The sequence below is a fragment of the Thrips palmi genome, unplaced genomic scaffold (genome assembly GCF_012932325.1).
Source record: "Thrips palmi isolate BJ-2018 unplaced genomic scaffold, TpBJ-2018v1 HiC_scaffold_10, whole genome shotgun sequence".
Classification (NCBI taxonomy): Eukaryota; Metazoa; Arthropoda; class Insecta; order Thysanoptera; family Thripidae; genus Thrips; species Thrips palmi.
This window is the reverse complement of record NW_023144621.1, coordinates 17,231,291-17,249,997: the sequence shown is the minus strand read 5'-3', so window position 1 is coordinate 17,249,997 and position 18,707 is coordinate 17,231,291. Positions and strand designations below refer to the sequence as shown.

At 58.7% G+C, this 18,707-nt stretch overlaps 2 protein-coding genes across 2 annotated transcripts in view; one reads left to right on the top strand and one right to left on the bottom strand.

Annotated features, from left to right (window-relative positions):
- LOC117645783 (protein split ends-like) overlaps nt 1-12,272 on the top strand; it is a 66,591-nt gene extending 54,319 nt beyond the window's left edge. The window contains exons 15-25 of the mRNA XM_034386194.1: nt 66-6,125; nt 6,213-6,647; nt 6,723-7,115; nt 7,197-7,873; nt 7,950-8,400; nt 8,524-8,616; nt 8,787-8,996; nt 9,165-9,226; nt 9,329-9,521; nt 9,654-10,013; nt 10,101-12,272. Coding sequence (XP_034242085.1) covers nt 66-6,125; nt 6,213-6,647; nt 6,723-7,115; nt 7,197-7,873; nt 7,950-8,400; nt 8,524-8,616; nt 8,787-8,996; nt 9,165-9,226; nt 9,329-9,521; nt 9,654-10,013; nt 10,101-10,229 — 9,063 coding nt within the window. The 3' untranslated portion in view covers nt 10,230-12,272. The remainder of the gene's footprint in view (nt 1-65; nt 6,126-6,212; nt 6,648-6,722; nt 7,116-7,196; nt 7,874-7,949; nt 8,401-8,523; nt 8,617-8,786; nt 8,997-9,164; nt 9,227-9,328; nt 9,522-9,653; nt 10,014-10,100) is intronic.
- Nucleotides 12,273-13,073: 801 nt separating this feature from the next.
- The window catches only part of LOC117645776, a 101,753-nt gene continuing 96,119 nt past the window's right edge, over nt 13,074-18,707 (bottom strand). The window contains exons 6-12 of the mRNA XM_034386181.1: nt 18,407-18,576; nt 17,537-17,774; nt 16,980-17,095; nt 16,384-16,533; nt 15,915-16,071; nt 14,319-14,796; nt 13,074-13,248 (exon numbers count right to left, since the gene is read on the bottom strand). Of these exons, the coding sequence (XP_034242072.1) occupies nt 13,074-13,248; nt 14,319-14,796; nt 15,915-16,071; nt 16,384-16,533; nt 16,980-17,095; nt 17,537-17,774; nt 18,407-18,576 (1,484 nt within the window). The remainder of the gene's footprint in view (nt 13,249-14,318; nt 14,797-15,914; nt 16,072-16,383; nt 16,534-16,979; nt 17,096-17,536; nt 17,775-18,406; nt 18,577-18,707) is intronic.

The window sequence follows — 18,707 nt, the reverse complement described above, 5'->3', positions numbered from 1 at the left end:
TTATGGATACTTCACTTACTCTGAATGTTTTATTTGAGATAAAAACACTCTGTATTTTCTTTTAGGTGAAGGCTCGCTCGACCAAGAACATGCAGAAGCAGGAGGAGGAGAAGCGTCAGGAAAAGATGAAGGAGAAGTTCTCGGCCCTGAAGCAGTCCCGGGCCAAGCGCGAGGAGAAGAAGCGCTCCACGTCGTACGACGAGGACTCGGACTCGGCAGAGTCGGGCCGCGGCAAGAGCAGGCGCAAGGCCATGGTTTCGAGCTCGAGCGAGTCTTCTGGATCCGACACCAACAAGCTCAAGAAGGGCTCCAGAAGGAAGTCGGACTCGGAGTCGGACTCCCGCGGCAAGAGCAACCCGCTGCGGGAGGAGAGCGAAGGCGCCGCCAGGACCAAGGCCCTCCTCAACCAGCTGGCCAGGAAGGGCAGCCGCTCGCGCATCGTGTCCGACACCTCCGAGGACGACCGCGCCCCCAAGCGCAGGCCCAAGGCCGCCAACATCTTCTCGGACGACAGCGAGGTGGACATGGGCTTCGCCGAGCTGGACGACAACCAGCAGTACAAGAACAAGACCAACGCCATCGCCGACTCGTCCGACGAGGACCGTCGCCAGAAGCAGATGGACGCGGCCAAAGCCAAGATGTTCATGGACAGCCTCAAGCTGGAGAAGAGAATCAAGCAGAACCACGACAGCGGCGCGGAGGACGATGGCACTGTGGAGGGCACACCGCCGCCGCCGGCGCTGGAGAACTGCAAGTACTCGAGCCACTCCAAGGACAAGGACGGCATCCGCAAGAAGTCGCACAAGAAGAAGCAAAAGAAGCAGAAGAGTCCACCACACCGCGAGGACCCTGCGGACGGCGACTCGGAGATGCCCGACAAATCGGACCTGACCAACTGCGTGGAGAAGAGGAAGAAGCACACCAAGAAGGAGCGCAGGAAGTCGAACCACAGCAAGCTGCTGGGCGACGCGAGCGAGGAGGCCAAGGACAAGGCCAAGGCGCACGGCCGCAAGCTGGAGAACAACGTGAAGCGCGACGAGAAGATGGAGTACATCTTCGGCCCCCTGTCGGAGGACTCGGAGAACAGCAAGCCGCCCACGGCGCTCAACAACAGCAGCGACGCGCCGATGCACAGTCCGACGTCCACGCCGATCCCGGCCTCGGCCAGCTTGCAGCGCTTCGACAAGCTGCCGTCCAAGTGGCAGGTGTCGCAGGTGTACGGCTCGGACTCGGACTCGACCGGCCCCAGCACGGTGGAGCGCGAGGCGCAGGCCCTGGCCCGCAACAAGCGCAAGGAGAAGAAGCGGCGCGAGCGCAAGGCCCTGGACGAGGCCGGCAAGGCCCTGGAGGCCAAGCTGCTCAACGACGACCTGCCCAGCCTGGCCAGCCTGTCGCCCATCAAGGCGGAGCCGCTGTCCTCCGCCTCGCTGCCCTCCGCCAACAGCCTGGACGTGTTCCAGTTCACGGAGGGCGAGGAGAGCCGCGAGGCCCAGCAGGACAAGGCCGAGGCGCTGGCCGAGCCGCTCGCCGTGGCGCACAAGGAGAAGCGCAAGAAGCGCAAGAAGTCCAAGGAAGAGAAGCAGAACCGCCACCATCACCACCACCACCGGGAGCACAACCACCATCGGGAACGCGAGCGCGACCGCGACAAGGCCATGTCGCCCGACCGCAAGGTGTCCACGTCGACGCCCAGCCCGGCCGAAGTCAAGTCGGACGTGGAGGCGCCCGGCAGCCCTGGCGCTCCCAGTGCAGTGGCCAGTCTGCCGGACCTGTCCATGCCCTCGCTGCCCAGCCTCAGCCCACCGCCTGCAGGCGCCGCCACTGCCGCGGCCCTGTCGCCGTCCACCGCCAAGAAGCTCCTCATCCCCTTCAACGACGAGAACATCCACGAGACGGCTGTCAAGAGCATCGAGCAGTTCTCCCCCGTGCGGGACCAGCTGCCGTCGCAGTCGCAGCCTGAGGGCTTGCAGGACATCAGGCACAAGGAGGACAACAAGCTGGTTATCTCGCAGGAGGAGACCGAGGACGCCGTGGCCGCCCTGCTGGAGGAGACCTTCGGCGCCAGCAGCGACGACTTCGGCGAGCACGGTAGCTCTTACGACAATGAGGTGGTGGCGGATGAGGACGCCGACGAGGAGACGGCTCAGGCCGTGGACAGTTTGGGCATGAAGCCCGAGACACCCCAGTCAGAGAACGACCTTCAGATCGACACGGACACCGAAGAGACGGAGGCTGACTCGAGCCTCAGTGTGCCCGGCTCGCTGGACCGGTCGCTCAGCACGACGGACACCTCCATGGACTTCAGCCGGCCGCCGCGCACGCCGGACCTGCCAGCGTCCTACTACAACCGCCAGCAACAGCTGCAACAGCAGGCCGCCGACGAGGCCGAGCGAGCCGCCGAGAAGAGCAAGGCCACCAAGGCCGTGCCCAGCGAGGGGCTGATGGAGCGCATCTCCGACTTGGCGATGTCGTCGTCGTCTTCGCGGCCCTCGCCGCCCGCTCTGCCCAAGCTGGAGCCGGACGAACCAGTGCCTCCCGTGGCCGCGGCGTCACCAGCCTCGACGGCCCGCCTGTCGTCACCCAAGGCCGCCAGCGAGGTGAAGCCCGAGCTGTTCGACAAGCCCCTCGGCCTGCTCCACGCCACCACGCCCACCTTGGTGCCCAAGACGGAGCCAGGCACCGCCATCACTGCGGCCCCTGCCCAAGTCCGCCACGACGCGCTGCCCGAGCAGGTGAAGCTGGACGTCAAGGATGCCCCCAAGACTCCGGTTCCACGCCTGTCGAGCCCACCGCCGCTGGCCCAGCCCATGAAGCCACTGGTCGTCAAGGTAGAGGCCAACCACAATACCGGTCTCAAGTCACCCGTCGACCTGGACGCTGCCCTGCGCCGCGAGCCCATTCTGCGCGAGGCCTCGCCCTCCAAGAACACCGTCATCAAGGGCACCGTGGTCGCGCCCATGTTGGCCAAGCCTGTAGTCAACAGCCACCCAGCGCCCCATCCTCACTACAAGCCGTCAACCCAGCCCAATGCTCTGCCGATCAAGACCATGCCCAACTACCAGCCTGGGCTCTCCGTCGTGCACGTGGTCCGCCCTGGCCTGGCGGCGGCACCGCAACCCTTGCCGCCATTGCACAAGCCGGGGCTAACGCATCCGTTGGCGACGCCGCCGCACCCCAAGACGACCGTGGTGGCGCCGCCCGGGACGTCCCTGGCGCCGACCCCGCCGTCGCACCCACTCGTCAACAACAAGGCCCAGGCCCTGCCGCAGGCCGTGCCCAGGGGAGTGCCGATGCCCGTGGTCCGCGGCGTGGTGCCCACCGTGGTGCCGCAGCCCGTCATCACCAGCCGCCTCGGGCCGCAGCCGCGGCCCCAGCACGCCGTGGTCAACGCCTCGGCCCACGTCTCGCCCCTCGTGTCGCCCCACGCCTCGCCTCAGGCCTCACCGCACGCCTCGCCGCGGCCGCAAGTCTTGTACAAGATGGACGCCGGCCTGCAGTCGCCTCACGCGGTCGGCACCGTGGCCCCCAAGATCGTCTCGCCGCCCGGCCTGAGGATGCCGACGCCGCAGCCCACGCCGACGAGCGTCATCACCAGCTCGGCCGCGTCGGCCGCGTCCGCTGCCGGCCTGCTAACCACCGTGACTCCAGCCACCGCCACTCCACCCATGATGACGACGACGCAGGCCCTCGCGGGAAGCAAGCCCAACCACGTGATGCCGATGGGGCCGAGGTTCGTCAACGCGGTGTGCGGTGTGCGGCCCAGCCAGCCTGCCATGCCCCACCAGCCTCTCATGCGCCACATGGCGCCCTCGGGGCCGCTCGTTGTTCACCAAACTGGTGCTCAGCAGCCGGCCATTCACATCTCTGGCGCCCACCCATCAGGGCTTCACCAACCTGGCGTCCTCAAACCAGGGATGCATCTACCTGGCGCTCACCATCCTGGCGTTCATCAACTCGGCGTCCATCCTCCGAGCCCCTACCAGCCTGGCGTGCTCGCCGTCAACACAGCCTTCCAGGCCGGGAAGGTTCCCTACTCCATGGCGTCGAGCCCCGGCGCGATGTCTCCGGCGGCCATGTCTCCGACCGCGACGCCTGCGGTGGACAGCGCGGTGCACGCCGCAGCGTCCAGCCCCAGGCGCAGCCCCAAGCGCGCCCAGGAGGAAGCCAAGCCGGACAGCGACAAGGACGACGACGAGGGTGAGGGAGCGCTGTGCATCGTCGAGGACGACATCAAGCCCACCATGCCCTCCGCGCCCTCGCCAGTCAAGACGACGCCGTCGCAAGGCCCCTCCAAGAGCCAGATCAAGTGTGACTCGCCCATCGACACTAAGGACGAGTTCTGGTCCAAGGAGGTCAACATCGACTCCGTCATCAAGACCGTGGACGCGCTGTGCTCCAAGGACGACGAGACAGCCGACAAGCGGCGCGACAAGGCGACGGAGAAGGCGTGGTTCGACGCGCGCGCCTCTGGCGCTGCGGCTGCGGCCCCCGCCTCCGCCGCCACCAACTCGACGTCCAGCGACCCGGAGAAGAACTCACCGTGGCACACGGAGCGCGCCAGCGAGCCAGAGCGGCCGTGGCTGGCGGTCAAGCCCATGGAGCGGGCCAAGAGCCCCAGCCCCAGCCCGGCGCTCAAGGAGGAGCCGTCGGCCGCCTCGTGGCTCTCGGCCGAGAAGGTGCAGGAGACTATCAAGGCCGAGTCCAAGCCCTGGCCGCTCGCCTTCGAGAAGGACGAGAGCAAGGGGTGGCTGGCAGCCGCTCCCGTGGCCACGCCCGTGGAGCAAGTGCACCTGGCGCACCTGGTGGCCAACAAGGAACGCGACAAGAAGAACATGCCGTGGCTGGAGGCCAAGATCCCCGACACCGACAAGATGTCCGACGCGTGGCTAGACAAGCTTAGCGCGTCGGCCCTCAAGGAGAAGGACAATGGCAACAGGCAGTCGCCCTGGATGCACCACCTGACTGCCGAGCAGGAGCGCGAACGCTGGCTGGCAGTCACCTCGCCGCGCAGCCCCCGCAGCCCCCGAAGCCCCAGCATCACGGCCACCGCGGCTGAGACCCTGGAGGTGTCACCACTGGCCAAGGAGTTCGCCAGCCGCTCGCCGCTGTCCACCATGGCCGCCGTGTCGCCACTGAATCGTGACAAGCTGGAGCCCGCCTCGCTGCGGGAAGACCTGCCCAAGAGTCCCACCGTGGCGTCAGCGGCTAGCGCCTCGCCCTCCACCACGGCTAGCTCCGCCGCAGAGCTGGTCGACAACGACAAGAAGCAGCCGCACGGGCCAGCCTCGGTGGACAGCAACGCCGCCAAGTCGCCCGCCACGCCCGCGTCGTCGCTCAACGAGTCCAAGGATGACGCCGACCTGTCCGACACCCACGACGACCACCACTCCGACGAGGACAAGGAAGAGCAGGGAGGCAGTCGCGGACGAAGGGCGCCGCGGCGCAACGCGCGCAGCACTCGCAACACGCGCGCGGCCGCGGCGCAGGGTGCGACGCCATCTCAGCAGGGCGTGACGACGCGGCGTCGCCAGGGCATGGCCGAGAAGGACGAGCCCAAGGACGCCAAGGACGGCAAGGACCCCAAGGCCCCGGCCACGGCACGCCGCGGGCGCACCAGGGTGCGTGGTGGCAACGACAGCGCCAGCCGCAAGCTCGCCGACGTGTACGAGTTCCGCGACGACTCCGACGACGAGAAGTCCAAGGACGAAACCAAGAAGGAGCCCGTCGAAGAGCCCGTCAAGAACAAGGAGGCCGAGGCGGATGTCAAGCCTGAGGGCAGCAACACCGACTCGAAGAAGGACGACGACAAAGCAGGCAGGCCTCGCATCATCCTTACCATCAAGGGCCCCGGCGTGGTCGCGGCTGCCACCACCAAGGACGCTGTGGCGAAGGACGCGGTCGCGAAGGACGCAGTGGCTGTCGCCAAGACCACCGGGCCCGTTGCAGTGCCACCCGCCGCCGCCGGGGAGACTCGCGAGGAGTCGCCTTCGGCTGTGCCGGCGGCTACCTCCGCCGCCCCTGCTACATCGGCGGCCGCGGCGTCCACGGCGTCGACCCGCAAGTCCAGGCGTCTCCAGGAGAAGGACGGGTCCCGCAGCACGGTGGACGACATCATCGATGACGTGGTAAGCGAAGCGTCCAACGCGCCCTTTTCCTATCTAACCCCTTTGTGCATGCCACTAACCCACGGGCACACTAAACGAGCCTCACAGTCTTCCCTCTCTCAGGTGAGGAACCTCGCCGTCGTCACGCGCTCCGCGGCCTCGGACCAGCCGGCCACCACCTCAGCCCCGGCCACAGCCCCCGCCACGGCCGCCGCGACTGCCCCTGGGGGCAAGGCCGTGTCCCCAGCCCCTGCAGCGGCCCCGGCCTCAGCAGTGGCTCCGGCCACGCCACCAGCCCCAGCGCCTGCCACGCGGCGCACCACCCGACAGGCCATCCGCGGACTCGAGGCGACCACGCCCGAGCAGCCCAGGAAGTCACCAAGGGCTTCACGCAAGACCGCTGCCACCGCAACCACCGCAACCGCCGCAACCACTGCTGCTACTGCAGCCACGACCAACGCAGCTCCAGCCTCAAGCACTGCGGCGGCGCGCCGCGGCTCGCTGTCCGATCACCAGGACTCGGCCAGCGAAGACACCAAGAAGGTAAGCATCAGCACGCCAAACGAAAGCCTGCTGCCGTGGTTGGATCAGGGTACTCATGTCTCTCCTTGTCTGCAGCCCGCCGAGGCGGCCCCGCGTACGCAGAGTCCCAGCCCCGCGCGCTCCACCGCGTCGCCCACGCAAGCCTCGCCGCCATCGCAGGCCGCGGCGTCCACCGCCGACATGGCGGCATCCGCCGCGTCCGCCGTGGCAGCGGCCACCACGACACTCAAGGCGCCCGGCAAGCTGAGCACGCGCGTGCTGGAGAAGGAGAAGGAGAAGGAGCGAGAGGAACGCGAGAGGAAGCGGCGCCTGGCAGGCCTCGTCGGGGTCGACCCGGCCGACTCCAGCGAGCCCACAATGATGATCTGCCCCGAGACGGGCGTGCTGATCCCCATGCAGGAGGCCGAAGAGGGCCAGTACGTCCCGGTGCCCGGCGCAGCCAAGCAGCCCATCATCATGATGGGGAAGGTAAGTGTCCACTTCGAGCTTCTTCTGCACGTCACGCCTTGGAGGGGAGGCTCTAACCTTGCGTGTCTCCCTTTGTTACAGTCGGCCACACCCAACCAAGACGGCACCACCACATGGCAGGGTCAGCCGGTGCCGGTGAAGCCGATGCAGACTCTGAAGCAGCACGTGCTGCAGCAGGCCAAGCAGGAGATCCAGCAGGCGCCGCTTCCACAGAAGGCCGTGCCGGGCGTGCCGGGCGTGCCCATGCCAGTGGTGTACGCCAAGCCCGGCACGCTGCCGGCGCAGGAACAGCCCAAGCTGCTGGTAGCGCCCATCCAAGCCAACGCCGTGCCGGCCGTCCCGCAGGCCGCCAAGGTGTGCGTGGTGCAGCCCGACGCCAAGATGAACGTCAACGTGGTGGTCGGGCAGCCGCAGAAGCCGCGTGACATGATTCTCAAGGGGGCGACCACATCCCATCCGGTGCCCTTGGTGACCACGCCCAAGCCCGGAGTCGTCGCCAGCTCCGTGAACGCGGTGAACGCGGTGAACGCCGTGCCCCTGGTGGGAGCCGGGAAGGGTCCGATCGGCGTGTCGGTGGCCAACAAGCCCGCCGCGCCCGCGGTGCCCGTCATGAAGCAGATCTCCACTCAGCCCCTGAATCCCAAGGCGCACCTGCTGCAGGCGGTGGCGCACCTCCCGCAGAACCAGAACCAGGCCGTCAAGACCACGCTGCCCGCCAACATGACCAAGATCAACCACGTGTCCGCGGTGCAGGCAAGGTAAGTTTGGTCCCCCACCCGTCTGTTCCTACCGTCGCTCGGTGAACTCGGACTAATCTCGACGTTTTTCTCGCAGCAGCCCGGTCGTCCTCAACAAGTCCGCCACGGTGACGCCAATGACACCCAAGGCGCACATCCTGCAGTCCGTCGTGAACCAGAACAAGGCGACTGCGGCGCCGCTCGGCGTGGCGCTGCCCGTGCCGCAGCCTGCCCAGCAAGGCGTGCCGCAGGGCGTGGTGGTGCAGGCGCCCGGCCACATGCTGGCCTCCACCGTCAAGCCGCAGACGCAGCCGATGGCGCTGGGCGTCAAGTCCAACGCGCCGCTGTCGCTCGTCCAGCCCGCCAAGACGCACCTCGTCCATGGCGCCGGGCAGCAGCAGCCCCAGCCGCAGCCCTTCACGGGGGCCGTGGCCAGCCCGCCGCTGCACAAGGCGCCGCAGCCCCTCATCGCCGGCACCTCCAACCTCAGGACCACCGTGGTGCCTTTGTCCACCCTGGCACAGCCGCAGCCAGCGGCCAAGGCTCAGGTAAGCCCCTTGACGCGCCGCTTTCCTGGCCATCCCTGTCACGTCAAGTTCCCCATCCTACAAGTGTCAATCAGGCAATGGTTGTCCTCCACCCAAGTTATTTCATACGTGGGGTCCTTGCAGGTCGAATCCGATTCCTCAACAATACCAGTGTCCCTTAGAGATGAAGCGAATGTCAAGTCCTCTAGCTTGTTGTCTCCTCTAGCAATGCCTCTGGTAAGGATCTGTGTTTAGCAGTCTTACTTAGTAAAGCTTCATTCCTTTCGATTGACAAAATTTGTTTAGTTTTGAGAGACACGTTAAGTTACTTTGTCGTTCCCCTCCACCATTTGCTGCGATAGGCCTTTACCTCGCCCCGCTAACCCTGTTTTTCCTTGTTCTGGCAGGGCGACGGCGTGCAGCATTCCTACGCGCCCCACCTGGTCCGCGCCACCCCGCCTGGCGTGCACGACTTGTCTCAACACCCGCACCCCGTGGCCGGCACCCAGTACGTCCACAACGTCATGTACCAGTACCTCCGCGCGCAGGCCGCTCAGGCCGCGCACGGCGAGAGCCTGCTGCCCTACCACCTGGCCGCCGCGTCCGCCGGCGGTGCCGTGGTGCCGCCGCCGCGCAGCCCCATCGTGCCAAAGAACGAGCCCGACCCGGAGGAGGCGGTGGCAGGGCGCGGGTCGGCGCCGCCCGGCAGCAGCCCGCCACTGGAGCTGCGACGCCCCGCCAGCGCCACGACCATCACCACCATCACGACGGCACTCGGCCTGCAGTCGCCGCACGCGCTGGACCGCGCCACGGACTCGCCGCAGGTGGCCACCGTGTACCGCATGCCGCACTACGGTGCGGCGGCGGCAGCGGCAGCCGCCTCGCGCTTCTACCCGGGCGAGGACCCGCCGCCCGCCCACGGCGCCCACATCCACGCCGTGGCGGCCAGGGCCGTCCCCGCGCACGCGCTGCACCCGACGCCGGCGTCCACCGCTGCCGCCACCGTGCCCGTGCCCTTGAACCACTCGCCGGCCGGCTCGGAGTCGTCGTCCACCGTCTCGGTGGCCAGGCCCACGCTGTCCAGCCCGCCGCTGTCCAACCAGGGGCCGCCGCAGCATGACTCCCTCATGATGTTGCTACAGGTAGGTGTTGTTCAGTTTGACAAATGACGGCCAAAGCTGTAAATCGCGCTCCCTTTTACCTGTTTTCTACGGACGCCGTACTCTGACTGCCCTGACGGAATCTGACCCTGTCGTTTTGTTGTTTGGTTCCAGCGGTACCCAGTGATGTGGCAGGGGCTTCTCGCTCTGAAGAACGACCAGGCGGCTGTCCAGATGCACTTCGTCTTCGGCAACCCCATCGTGGCGCGCGGCTCGCTGCCGTGCAACAGCGACGGCACCACGCCGCCGCTGCGTATCGCGCAGAGGATGCGTCTGGAGCAGACTCAGATCGACGGCGTGACCCGCAAGATGCAGACCGAGAACGAGCACTGCATGCTGCTGGCGCTGCCCTGCGGCAGGGACACCATGGACGTGTTGCAGCAGTCCAACAACCTGCAGACTGCCTTCATTACTTACCTGCAGCAGAAGCAAGCCGCGGGCATCGTCAACATCGCAGCTCCGGGCTCGCAGCAGGTGAGTTTTCAGCCTTATCCTTTAGTTTGTGGCTGAATATTGTCTTCAAAATCAAGCATTGTGTATTTATTTCTGGTTTGTTTACAGGCTGCTTATGTGGTTCACGTCTTCCCGTCGTGTGAATTCGCCAATGAGAGCTTGGCGCGTATCGCACCTGACCTTTTCCACAGGGTCGCCAACCTGGCCCATTTACTCATCATCATTGCCACCGTGTAGGTTTGAGTTCAGTCGTTAACACCGAGCTGAAATTGACCCTGAAATCAACCTAATTAGACATTTTTGACCAAACTACGCCCCTATTCCTACTAGACTAATTATCGAAAGCCATGTATTCAACTTAGTCTTTAGTAGACGATTTTCAGATTAGTTGTTTGAGAACTTCAGCTGCCCGAAAAGATTTTATATTATTGATCTCAGCTGTACTCTGTACAAGATGCCCTTGCTTCATGGATCTTTTTAAAGCGTTTCAGTCTGGTCCTTTTGCTATGCAGTATGCCTGCAATACTATCTGGTAGCATTTTTGTAGTCTTGTGCTCCACCATCAGAATAAAAACAATAAATTTTGTCATCCTAAGATACTATGGAACCTGTAACATACTTGCACCATCCATTGCAGAATATGTATGACACTATGGATGATGCAAATGTGTTGGGTTGGAGGTGGGCATGTAGTTCCATAGTCTCTTATTATGACCATTTGCAACCTCCTTTATATCTTGACTGGCAAACTAAAGGAGCAAGAGGATCCAAGGGCATCATATTAAGTTACCACTTGGAGCTGAACATGCTAAAGATACTTGCAAAAAATTTGGTTTGCTTATGAAAATTGTGCTTTTTTATGCTAGTTTCTCTGGTTGAATGAGCCTCATTCAACACTTGCAACAACATTTGGAGATTTTGTTGTTTAGAGAGAAGTAATTTAAGAATCTGCCTTAAAATATTTGTTCTGTAACTAAGTTTAACATAATGTAATGCTCTTCTTTGTCATGTACGGAAATTTATTTGAGCCAGTCAGGCTGTTGTTATGTAGCTGTGATGTTGACTCCGGCTCAGTCCGACCAAATGATTGAAAGTGGAAGTGACGTATATAAATGCATCTTTCATGTTTCTGTCACTGTGATTCTGTTGTTATGTCTGCTGAAGGATCGATTATTTAAGAACTTGAGTGAAATAAGTATAACTTAACCAAATTTTTGGGGAAAAAGGAAAGTTTGGTTAACTTAACTTATTGTTTAGGTTAGTGCTTAATTACAAGTTTTATGTTTGTAACGTGTGTTGTTACCAACAAGTACTATTACGTTGCTGTTGCAAAAAAATTGTTTTTTTTTTTCTTATTCTGAACATCAGAAAAAAAGTTTGATTTTAAAAAATTATTATTGTTTCTCTTGTCTGGATGATAAAGCTCGTAGCCCAATGTGGCATTGTTAGCTGTAGAAAGTTGACTGTCACCCTCCGCTCACTGTATATGTTTTGTACAGAAAGTGTTTTGAACTTTAGTCCAAGGTACCTACCATATATATAAATATATATATGTATATATATAAAAATAATATATATATAAATATATAGACCTATACAAATTATTATATGTACATAAAAGTAACATCTATAACTGTGTAATTAGTAGTGTACATTTGACATTTAAAAAAGTATGTGTAAAGATTTGATATGGGAGTTAGCTTAGCGCTGACCCTGAGGCTGTTAAACTCATAAAAAGTGTAGATTCAATTTTTTTTTCCTTAATTTTTATTTTATCTGTGTGTTCTTCAAATATTGTTATGACGAAAATGAAAGTCAAGGTTTGAAGAAACATGCCGTTAACCTAACACCATTCAAGTACAAGCTTTCTGGTTATAGCAATTGCAACCTATATATATATATATATATTAGTGCCTCAACACATAAAACTAGAGAGGTGCAAGACACCTTAGAAGTCCTTTCTGTAATTTCAAACCATATTGTCTGTTTGCTCAAAAAGAAAAAAATCCGCCTTTATATATGATGAAATATATTTTTTTGATAAGAATGGTTCAGACACAAACAAGGATGTTGAGCTCCTGCTATTTGTGTTTGAAAATGTTGGGGAGGGGAGAGGGGGGAAACATTCACACATGTAAATATTCACATACTTTTCCAGGCTGTGATCTCTGCATTAAGTTCTTTTCGTTTGACTATAAAACAAAAATCGTCCAGTGATTTTAAGTTATTAATTTTATGAATGAAAATAAAATGTTTATGAAACCAAATTTAAAAAAGAAACTTGTGTTTTTCCTTTGTACAACAAACAGCCCTAATCCTGCAGTAACATCTTACAAGTTGTTAAAATACTTCAAATGGTGCCCTCACAGTGGGTCGGTCGGTCGGTCGCAGGCGGTCGCTCTATGACCCACCTCCGATTCGTCTAAAATTCACATGGAACGTTGCTTTGGGTATGAGAAACAGATGCCTGGTGCTCAACGCTCTTTGACACATTTCATTTGCTGTGAAAATGGCCTTTCCCGAGACGCTTGGTTTGGGTGCGCGGTGGGTTGCCTACTACATCGGCGCGGGCTCGAAGGATTGCAGTTTTTTCGCCAGAAAAAGACTGTTTAGAGCCTAAATGGTCGTAAACCATTGATTTTACCATACGTATGGAACAAAGAGGCAAGAGCAAGTGAGACACATATCCAAGGTTTTAATGCTTTATTCAAGGAGCCTTTTGTTTCTGCAATGGATGTAATGACAATGCGTTAATATTGAGTATAAAAACAGACCATTTAATGCACAATAATCTTGCATTATTTTTCCTGGTTACCCATGCATACACTTGGCTGACAGTGTGTAATAAGTCATGTTCACAAACTCATCGGTTCACAAATACCCGCAAATACCACTTTAATTTGCATGCTGCATGAACGCAGAAATGCTTGTAGAGGATAGCTTCAAAATTTTGACCCATACTTAAGGTGGTGTTTGCTGTACGCTTTTCAAAATGAAGATCAGAATTACATATTATAGTTTTGATCATGATTACAAACACCAACATGTTAAAATTTACTCTGCCAAGTGCATGTTTTTACACTATTTCTTTCTATCTTGACTTGAACGATATGTTTGTACGAGCACAGAATGACAAGAAAATAAAATGATGAGGATGAACTCGATGCACTCACTTGTTAAAACTAAAAGAAAATCAACTGGAGCAGAGTCACACCTCTTGCTTGGCGAAACCCTGATCTCCTTATGCCACCTGGGCCTATTTAGAGACGATAGAGAAACGAACAGTAAAAGCAACACTTCTGCAGATGATCACAGTTCACATCAGTTTGTCTTCACATAGCTCAATAATTGAACAGACAATAGACTAGAAAAACATTAACTAACTTTAATCAGCACCGCAGAAAAAAGTACCTAACTGGCAGTAGAAAAAAAGATTCTGTAGCATCATAAATAATAAACACACAGTTTGATCTAAACAAAGTGGCACTAGTTCCATTTCCTTGCTTTAGTGTCTGTACCCGAGTTGGATCACTTCTGCAATCATTGGACGAATCACGATGGCGAAAATAGAGGCTGGCCAAAGAGCAGTATCGGTCCGGTCAAAGTGACCGCACGCGACCATGTCCATTCATCACCCTTGGCACGACCTTATTTGATAAATTACATTTAAAACCCAAAACAAAGAAACATTGGAGTCCGGGGCTCGGGCCAGGGGCGCCAGGGGCCAGGGCTCGCGCTGGGCAAGCAAGTCAAAAGCCGGGCAGGCTGGGCACCGGCGAGTCGCAGAACTCGGCGGGCGGGCCCAGCGCGCCCAGCGCGGGGGGCGGTGACGCCGAGGGCGGGGACGCCGACCCTGACAGCCCCGACTCCATCTCGGAGCCCGCCGACGCCCCGCGGACGTCGCGGACGGGGTCGCGAACGGGGTCGCGGACGTGCCCCACCCCGGCGTCGCTGCTGTCCGTCAGGTCCGCGAGGTCCGCGAGGTCACCGACGTCGGCGAGGTGCACGATGACGTCCTGGTGGTCCTGGTGGTCCTGGTCTAGCCGCCGCCGCCGGGACGCCTCCCACGCGGCGGTGCACCTGCGTCAGTGGGTGACGATGACGTCGGGGGCGGACTTGGTGGAGTCCATGCTGAAAGGCCGGTCGGCCCCCGGCGCCCCCGGGCCGCCGCCGCCGCCACCGCCCGACGACGAGCTGCTGCTCTTTTGGTCCATCTCGATGACGGCCTCGGCACGGAAGCGCATGCCGGGGTCGTCGTGGAGGTGGCGGTGGTGGTGGTGGTGGTGGTGCGCGGGGCCGGGCGCGGGCGGCGGGCCCCTGCGCGACAGCGTGGCCGCGCCGGCGCCCTCGTCCACGTAGCCGAACGTGCTGAAGGGCGCGGGCCGCGGCGAGTTGCGGCTGTTCTTCATGTTGACGAGGCGGGAGATGGTGGGCGGCGGCGGTGGCGGCGGCGTGCAGCTGCGGTCCGAGTTGGAGCGCGACGTGAGCGGCTCGTGGTTGCTCAGGCTGCTGCCGTTGGCGTGGAACAGGCTCTCCCGCGTCTGGCACTCCATGTCCCGCATCTCGGGCAGCGGCGGCGGCAGCGGCAGCGGCGCGGACGGCAGCGTGTCCGAGTCGTCCTCCGCGTCGGCCACGTCGGCCACCACCACGCTGCCGCAGCCCACCGAGTGCGTGCGCACCGAGTGCGCCGAGTGCGTCAGCATGCCGCCGCTCGAGTTGCGCACGAAGATGGCGTCGCCGTTTGACGGCGGCGTCGGCAGCGTCCCCCGGTTGATGAGCATGGGCAGCATGGCGTCGTCCGTGCCTGCAAGCGTGAGGCACAGTCAGAAACGGGGCACCCTCCGCACAGTGGGCCAGGAGACCGGTGGACAACTCTACACGCGTTTTGAGCTCCAGAGTCGCTAAATGGGACTCGAACCAAACGTGTGACCCCACCAATGGATTCCTCCCCGAAAGAGGAATCCATTGGGAGGGTCACACGTTCGGTTCGAGTCCTATTTAGTGACTCTGGAGCTCAAAATACGTCTGGAATTTAGGCCGCCTCCACCGGTCTTCTGGCACAACGGGGGCAGTCCACCCCAAGAGACACTGCCGGTACTCCGCGCGCCAGAGATTCTCAGCTCGCAGCATCCGCGCAAGGGGTATTCACAGAGTGAGGCAGTTGCTGTGTGGAGGGGCCACTCCGCGCGCCAGAGACTCTCAACACGGGCCATCCGCGCGAGGGGTATTGACAGACAGAGCGAAGCAGTCGCAGTGCAGGAGGGCCCACTGTGAGGCAGACTCGGGTGGCACCGTTTAAAAGCGGCCGCGCCAGAACGACAATTCCGCATTGAATCACGATCCAATCGGATTGGCTGCCGGCCAGATCTGGCGCTGGCCAATGGAGTGCTTTATGCCAGCACGGCGAGCTAATCCAGTCTGGTGGTTTTTAACCCTTTCTACAACGGCCCCGTTCACTTTTACGAGGGATTTTCTAGTTACGCCTCTGCTTCACGTGGCCATGGCAATGTACCGGCAGTTCCCAGGGCACTTCAGCTCTACCCCGCGCGGGAGAGACTGTCCCCGAGGCTGGGAGACGACCCCCAGGCAATACACTGCGAGATCCCTTGCGCTGCGCACGGGGTATCGACGGCCATTTCTCGTGTATCAAGCAAGAATGCGGTAGAAGCGACCCTCGCGCTACTACATGCGGGACAGAAGACCGGTGGAGGCGGTCAAAATCCCGGACGCGTTTTGAGCTCCAGACACAAACAGAGAGTGTGACCCCACCAATGGATTGCTCTCCGAACGAGGAATCCATTGGTGGGGTCACACGCTCGTTTCGAGTCCTGTTGAGGGACTCTGTAGCTCCAAACGCGCCTCGAACTTTGGCCGCCTCCACCGGTCTTCTGGCGAACCCACTGCGTGCCGCGCGTGGCTTACCGGCGAGGTAGCAGTCCTGGTGGTGGCGCCGCGTGGTCGGCGTGTCCTCCGCCCCCAGCTCGTGCTCGCTCGAGTGCTGCGAGCAGTGGCGGCTCACTGTCGGCGACTTCCGGCCCATCTCGTCGAGGCGGTCCTCGCGCGACTGCCGCATGTGCTCCTGCAGCGACAAGGCGACAAACACGTTAAGCCCCTGGCGGCCTCTAAGTCTCTGGAGGAGTACTCACTGTTACAAATAAATTGGGAAATCCCTTAAGTGCGTTCCGAAGCTTCTTCAGGACTTTACAGAGGCTTCGTGTTAAAAAAAAGAACATCATTTTTTTCTACTACTATACCTCCAGGAAACCCATTCAAAATATAAACATTCCACGTTTCGGAATCGGGTGCAAATTTTTAAAGAGGTATCTGGGGATTTCCAAGTATTATTTCTTTTAAAACAGTGGTTCAAATACCTGACTGGCTGGTACAGTACCTGGATGATCCTGTGGTCGCGCAGCAGCTTGCCGATGCAGTTGTACACGAAGGCGAAGCACATGCCGAACACGAGCAGGCAGAAGATGACCATGATGATGATGAGCTGCTCCGAGCTGGTGATGACGTCCGCGAACGACCCCGACTTGGGCTGGAACGGCAAAACAAACCAAAAATAAGCGCTGGGAGATAAACACAGCGAACACACAGTCAGCCAGAAGACCGGTGCAGGCGGAGGAATTCTGGACGCGTTTTGAGCTCCAGTTTCGCTGAACAGGGCTCGAACCGAACGTGTGACACCGCCAATGGATTCCTTGTTCGGAGAGCAATCCATTGGTGGGGTCACACGTTCGGTTCGAGTCCCTTTTAGCGACTCTGGATCTCGAAACGTGATCAGAATTTTGACCGCCTCCACCTGTCTCTGGCCCACTGTGGAACGTACACAAACACACGCAAGCATGCATGGAAGTGGGCGTTTGCATGGCGTCTACAGTGTCGCCTTTCGGCTCGACTCGCAACACCAACGTAACACTACACGGCGTGGAGGCAGAGCCATGGCAGAGCCACGGCAGAGCGGAGCGGAACAGAGCGACCCACCTTGCACTCCTCCTCGTCCCACTTGAAGCGACAGTTGTGCACGCCGTTGCACCTCAGCTCCTTGGCGATGCAGCTGTTGTCCTCGCAGTCGTACTCCGTCTCAGGGTCGCACGCCCCTGCAGCACCGGACAGGGACCGTCAAAAAAGTTGTCCTCCTCACTACCGATGCGTTTTGAGCTCCAGATTCGCTAAAAGAGACTAGAACCGAACGTGTGACCCCACCAACGGGTTGCTCGTTGGGAGAGTAATCCATTGGTGGGGTCACAAGTTCGGCTCGATACCTTTTAGCTACTCTAGCTTAAAACGCGTCCAGTTTTGGCCCTTCGGCGAGAGAGAGAGAGAGAGAGAGAGAGAGAGAGAGAGAGAGAGAGAGAGAGAGAGAGAGAGAGAGAGAGAGAGAGAGAGAGAGAGAGAGAGAGACTCTACGAGGGCGACCCTGAACACCGCCGCCGTCAGCCTGCCGTGCAGCGGGTAGGCCGGCCCGCCCAGCAGCGGCGTTCGCAAGGTGCCTACCTCGCAGGCGCCCCGACCGCCACGGAGACCTGGACTTGACCTACCAGTGCTCCTCTCCCGGAAGGCCGTGAACAGCGACTCGAAGCTGCTGTTCTTGGCGCTGTAGTCCGCGTAGAAGCGAATGTGCAGCACGTTGAGCTCCGAGGTGACCGAATCGGCGATCGAACCGCAAAAGTTTTTGAGCCGCGACGGGAGGTCCGTCCGCGTCGAGAACACGTCCACGAAGTTGGACTCGCAGTCGTTGGGCTTGTCCAGCTTGAACGTGATGAAGTTGAGGTTGATCTGGAAAATGAGAAGAGCAACCCAGGTGAGACTGTGACAGTTAGTTTCACTCGTTTGTTTTCAGAAAAAATGGTGTAAATGCCATCAGGATTTTCTGATTGAATTTCTGATTTCAAATCAGAAATCAGGATTTTCCTGATTGAATTTCTGATTTCAAATCAGAAATCAGGATTTTCCTGATTGAATTTCTGGTTTCAAATCAGAAATCAGGATTTTCCTGATTGATTTTCTGAATTTTGACTGTCCGAATCTCTGATTTCTGATTGTCGATCAGGAATTGTTTCACATTTCTGATTGTCAATCAGAAAAAATCCTGATCCTGACATCCTGAAATCAGAAAATTCCTGATTTCTGATCTTCAATAATCTGAAAATAGGTCTCCTGCCGAGTAGGCCATGGAACTTAGAAACTAGAGTGCGAAACGGCGCCCCCAATCCGCTTCATTTTTTTAAAGTCTCTACCTTGAAAATTTACGCTGGGGTCGCCTTGGAGCAAAATAATAAAAAGCAAGAGTCAAAGGGGACCCTTCTCTCATGGCTGAAGTAACCCGAGTGCCAGAGGCCAGAATCGCGTCAAAGCCCTCCCGAAAAGTTTTCTTATATTTTTTAAAAACTCTATAATTATTGAAATACCTTCCAGCCTTGGTCCACCTGGATGACCCACATGCAGTCGATGGGCATCTTGTGCTCCAGTGACATGCTGACGCGGTTCGGGTCGTTGCGGTCGATGTCCGACCTGTTGATGTAGCCCTGGGCCATGCCCGTGATGTTGAAGTAGCACATCTCCATGGGAGGTGGCACATCTAAAACACGCCAAAAAAACAAAGGTATCAAACAAGGCAATAAGGCGAATGACATAGTACGCGCCAGTTTCCAGAATTTTGTTTTTATATTTTTGCTTTTTTTATGGAGTCTGTCACGTCTTTGGAAATCT